This window comes from Medicago truncatula, chromosome 7, assembly GCF_003473485.1.
Source record: "Medicago truncatula cultivar Jemalong A17 chromosome 7, MtrunA17r5.0-ANR, whole genome shotgun sequence".
Taxonomy (NCBI): domain Eukaryota; kingdom Viridiplantae; phylum Streptophyta; class Magnoliopsida; order Fabales; family Fabaceae; genus Medicago; species Medicago truncatula.
In genome coordinates, this window is record NC_053048.1 from 35,987,264 (window position 1) to 35,993,128 (window position 5,865).

General features: G+C 34.5%; 1 protein-coding gene across 1 annotated transcript; it reads left to right on the top strand.

Annotated features, from left to right (window-relative positions):
- The first annotated feature begins 3,336 nt into the window (after positions 1–3,336).
- On the top strand, positions 3,337–5,600 carry LOC11433772 (uncharacterized). The gene is made up of 3 exons (XM_003623908.4): positions 3,337–3,404; positions 3,987–5,250; positions 5,400–5,600. The coding sequence occupies exons 2-3, from the start codon at positions 4,113–4,115 to the stop codon at positions 5,429–5,431; spliced, it is 1,170 nt and encodes a 389-aa protein (XP_003623956.2). The 5' UTR covers positions 3,337–3,404; positions 3,987–4,112; the 3' UTR covers positions 5,432–5,600.
- Positions 5,601–5,865: the final 265 nt, after the last annotated feature.

Consider the following 5,865-nt stretch of genomic DNA (forward strand, 5'->3'; position numbering starts at 1 on the left):
AATTGTTCATCATTCTTGCTAATTGGTAATTGGAAAAAACTCAAAACGGTCACAATTATACAATCATTTGTATGAGTAACAACACAAATGATTAAAAATTATCTGAACAAAAAGTCTTTTGGAAAGAATCTGTAGAAGTTAAACTTTATCCCATCACACTCTTTGCTTCATTCTTATTAGTACATCTAGAGTAAAAATTCAAGTAAAGCCATTAGTTCCGGAACTCTCGAAAAACAGCAGGTCTTGGCCTTGATGAACTCTCCTTGAGTATTTCTTACACGCAATCCATCCCTCCATCTCAAAAATGGCCATGTCGACATTGCATTTTATCTCTCTATTTGCTGGCTTAGTCCACCATGGAACTCTAATACTGCTGCTAGATTGGTCAGTGCTACTGTTTGCAGCTGCTGCACTGTGCTTAGCGTGGAGCTTCTGCCAATCAGATAGCACTTCACGTGTGTCCTTAACTGAAATTGTTGGTTATTCGTTTGATTGTGCCAGACCTTTTCATTTCAACGACGCCATATGCACCAAAACATCATTGCAAAGGTTTTCTGATCCTGCACATTCAGTCCCTGCATAATAGGAAAGAAAACTTAAAAAAAAAAACAGCGCCTCATGATAAAATTCTGCATATTTTGCCAAAGACCAGCCACTCACCATACTTCATCTGCATATTGGCAGCCAAAGAACAAATGACATTCATATTTTTCCTATTAAAGTAACAAAGCATTCTGAAACTCCAAGGATAGATGTAACTCTTTAGGTCCTCCTGAGTTGTATTCCCATTAAAGTAAATTTTTTAATTTTGAAAATTAATTGCTTCGCCCCGATGCTCGTCCATATGTCTCTAGAATACTCCTAAGAGCATTTGTTTCTCTAATTGTTTCCCTGCAAAACGGAAAACAATCGTCAACAACTAACAAGCGTGTGAGGATTGATGCTCTTCTACACTCTTTGATACCATGGATATCACCTCTCAACTCAGCTTTATTTTGAAGGGTAGCGAGTCCTTCTGCACTCAATATGAATAATAAGGTGACAGTTTGCCACCATGTCTAAGGCCTCTCTTTGGTGAAATATTTCCCAATCCCTCGCTATTCATCGTTACTAATTAAGTACTTTACTGTCTCTACAAACATAGACATCCAACTTATCCATCCGAAATGATGTTTCTCCTGCGGTAAATCTTGCAATTGGCAATCCATAACTGCTTCTCTGAAACCCCTCAACAACCAAGGAGCACACTCATCTAATGTCATCATTTGAAAGCAAATTGTTAAAATCTCCAAAAACACGTCATGGAAGTCAGTTGTCCCGAGCAAGTGTGCATTGAAGGTTCCAAGACTCCCTTCTACGACCATTTTATGGTATTCCATAGAACCACATGAATCTCCATCTACGGCTCCCTTGTCGCATTACCTTAACATCAATGAAATTTGAAGAGAAATATTAATGTTGTAAATGGAATAAGGATGTTTCCAATCAATTCTCTAAACTAGCAATTGATCTTGACAGAAAAGGCTTTTTATCTCACCAATTATTTTCCTTCATCAACACCTCTCTCTCAAGAGCAAGGAAAATAATATGAAGAGATAGATAGATAGAGAGAGAGAGAGGGAGAGAGAGAGAGAGAGAGAGAGAGAGAGAAGAAAATAGGAGAAGACTTTTGTGGTTTTTTATAGCCGATTTCATGATTTAATGAACCCAAATAAACCAACATATGTGGTTTAATTCTAAACCACTTATCAAAACTTGATCACAAAGATTCAATCACATGGTTTTGTCCCCTCCAACTTGCCCTCCAAGTTTCTAATTAAACGCTTCTCATTCCATTCGCAGATGAATTTTTACTGTGTGTGAAAAATATAACGAGTACAAATTCTCACTACATTTGATTTATGAAGCTCCCGTTTAAATTTTCGTGGCAATCGGAAGCCATCGAAAATTAAAACATGTGTAATTTCTACAGTGGCAAGACATTCTAATATGGATTTGACGGAGAGAAAATATCAGAAAATTCTTTCATGATTAATTTGCAAGACAGTCGCAATTGCATCAAATTATAAACAAAACAGATAAATATTATAGTCTACAAACGCAAAGGAGATGGTAAGTCCTAATCCTAGATACAGTAAAATTACATGCAATAATAGACTTAACCTTTTTACTAGAAAGGGACTAAAAATACTCTAAAAAACTATGAAACAACACAAAATATTTGTAATGACAGGGGGTCATCAACACTCATACCAGCATTATTCTCATAAAACCTTTTCGATGGAAAACCTTTAGTAAGCTGATCTATAATCATGCAGTTTGTACCGTTGTTGAACGATGATTTAAGCACAAGGAACTAGATCTGCATGTACTTTGACTTCGTCCAGTTCTTATTGCTATTAAAAATAGAAATACTTATTTATTGTCACAAAATGGCTTTTTGTAGCATATCAATTACATTCACTATGTGCAGCCTTATGACAAAGTTTCACAAATAAGTTCTATGATTGGATGCCTCATAACACACTATCTCTGCATAAAAAAATCGGAATCAATATACCCAATGATCTTAAGTTGATCGGACCTCCGATATGCGAGCATGAAGTCAGTTGGGGTATTTTGGTATTTTTGGAGTATTTTGATATTTTCTTAGTGCACTTAATAAGGGTACTAGCTAGTTTCTTGTGAAAATCTAAGAATACGTCGAGAACGATCTTGGTCTATCTGTATGCCCCATATCAAAGATGCATAACCAAAAACTTTCATTTCAAAATTCTTAGCTAGAAGTCTCTTGGCTTCATGCAATTAGTCCATATCATTATTGGCAAGCAAAACTTCATCCACAAATAAAACCAGAAAAAATATACTTGCTCCCATAGAACGTATGATATATACAATCATCAACCAAATTTACTTTAGGAACCAAACGAGACGCTCACTTGATAAAATTTCAAATGCCATTGTCAAGATGCTTACTTGAGCCCATAGATGGATATCTTAATTTCGCTTTTATATAATTGCACCATATAAATTGTCTCATCGAAGTCACCATAAAAAAAAAAAAAAAAAAAGCAATCTTTATATCCATCTAATATTTATATCCTTTTCCTGTGTTATGAACACTTTTCGAATATATAACCCTAAATATCCAAAACCATTTCAAATTATATAATACAAACGGAAAAAATGAAAATTTTGAAGGACGCACGATAAATAAGTAGGGTGGGAAAAGAATTTCTCAGAATGAAATTGTAATGGCAAGCCCAAATTAGTTACTTTTGAAGAGACCCATCATTAACGTTTGAACAAAATTGTTTGATTATTAAAACCCTAAAACAACAAACAAAAACAAAACTGAAATACATGCAGCGATAAACAAATCCCCAAAGGCACCACCGATTCAGGTTTCTTCTTTTTCTTGTCTTTCTTAATTGCATTTGTTTTGCCGTTTTTTTTTTCCGTTTCATATTTTTCTTCTTCATTTGTTACGTATTGAAAGTTTTAATTTTTACTCTTTCAATTGTTCTTAATTAAGCTGTTATAGCATAAGCACTTATCATTATCAATGTTTATGCATAAGCTATTTATGAATAGCTTATGAACATGTTTTAAATTGTTCTCGGGGAACAATATAGTTTACTTGCTCGCTCGAGAATTCTCACAACTATGAAGCACCTACAAACACGCGACACTGACGCTTTGACATTAGTTATAATTAAGAAAATTACAAAATTGAATGTAGTCATATGTGTTGGTGCCGTACATGGACAAGTGTTGACAGGTGTTGGACATCGGGCACCCCCTTTGATTATAAGTGCCGGCGCTAGTGTTTATGTTAGTACATAAGCTCAAATAAGTTAATCTAAATCGACATATTACTGATAGATGGCTAAGTTGGTATATGGCAATATGACCCTGATTCTTTACCCTTGGACTTGCATATTTTACTGAATTGTAAATGGTGTTTCTGTTTATACATTATGCAGGTAAAACTATTTATGGCGGAGAGTTTATAATTGGACTTTCGTACGTTGAGTATCTTTCCCCAAAGACTGCTTTCAATTACTTCACCGGTCAGTTCTACTTCATCAATTAAAGACTTTTACTTGGCAATGAGAAAGGTAGATTGGTCAAATTTAGATTGCTACCCTCTTAGTTTGGTTCTTGACGAGTTGGAAGAACACATAGATCATGTTAGGTTTGGTGTGGTGTGCAAGAGTTGCCTATCAATTGCAAAGCTTAACCATAAAAATCATCAATTTAGGATTGATGTACCACCTATGTTAATGATCCTCTCAAACAAATTGTCTCGTAAACGTGCAAAATCAAAGAGAAAGATGAAATCATTATATAGTATCCCAAGTGCGAAAGAGTACCCTATTCAGTTATCCCATCCTTCCATCATTAAAAGTAAAACATGTTTAGGTTGTAGCCATGGTTGGCTTGCACTAGTGGATAAAAACAATGCCATAACTCTAGTGAATCCTTTTAAGAGCAGTATAGCTCCCATTAGTCTGCCACATCTCGAATCTCTCAACAAGGTTACCTTGTCTGCTGACCCCATTACAAGCCCAAGTGATTATGTGGTTGCAGCGATTTACAATTTTGGTTCTCTCGCTTTCAAAAGAGCAAGCCAGTCTTTTTGGATTCGTGCAGACACAAATGAATTTTCTTTCACTAATGTTGTATTTTATGAAGGCTTGGTATTTGCGGACAGCGAACAAGACTTCATTGTATCCTTCAAATTAAACAATCCTCCTTGTGATGACTCAATTGATCTTAATTTTACTTACCTTGAGAAGATAGCTATTACTCCATATTTTTGCCCAGAAGAATATTATTATGGGAATACTTATTTTGTGAAATCATTGACTGGAGACACATGGATGGTGAAAAGATGTTTAATCGACCCACACAATCTTACATACAAACTCTACGTTTTCAAAATGGAAATGGACGCCCAGAGCGGAAAAGTTGAACAAATAAAAAAACTTGAGAGTTTAGAGAACAACATTTTATTTGTCGGAATCGGTGATTCAATTTCTGTGTCAGCCGCTTGTTTCTCAAAGTTTGAAAAGGATTCAATTTATTTTATTTATGATGGCGACGAAGATGATTTAGAGTTACAGATCTATAATGCGAAGGATGGAAGTTATCGTAGTCAATCTTTACCAATTTCCTTCAAGAGGATGTTACATCTTTGGGTAGACCCCAATTTCAATGGGATTGATCTGTTCATCTTTACATTAGGTATTTTAATTATTGATCCATTCAATGATTAGTTTTTCATGTTCCTTTATCATCAATATTGACAAAGTATGAGATTGTATTCTATCCTTTTATGATGCTTGCTAAGATTGGATTCATCACTTATTTGTCCGTTGATTCCATGTGTATAGGTTATTTTGATCCAATTGTCACGGTGGACTAGAGATGCTTACCAATCTTCTGAGATGAAGTTAGAAGCTTATTCATGTTGTGTTAGAGACCATATTTAAGCAACAAAAAAGGTCTTGGAGACTACCTTGTACTTTTTGATTCTCAGGCTCATGTTTTTGCTATCATTTCCTTATGATTAATTTGCTTTTTTATTTTTTATTTTTTGTTTCTCTGTATCAAACTATGATCTCTTTTGATATAGCTTTGCATTTCTTATGCTTTAGCTAGATTTGATTCATGTAATACAATTCGAGTATCAAAATTCAAAACAATGAATTTTATGTTTATAAATTTGCTTTTGTCAAACAAAAAAAAAAAGTTTGCAAATTTGCTTTTCTTTAGTATATCAACAACTATTCTTTTTATATATCCTTATGTTGTAAATCATCAACCAAAATGTCTTCTGATAAAAAGACATACATTTGG

Coding starts and splice junctions, on each gene's coding strand:
- LOC11433772 (XM_003623908.4), top strand. CDS start 4,113: ATGAGAAAGGTAGATTGGTCAAATTTAGATTGCTACCCTCTTAGTTTG. Junction 5,251..5,399: donor TCTGTTCATCTTTACATTAG/GTATTTTAATTA, acceptor CCATGTGTATAG/GTTATTTTGATCCAATTGTC.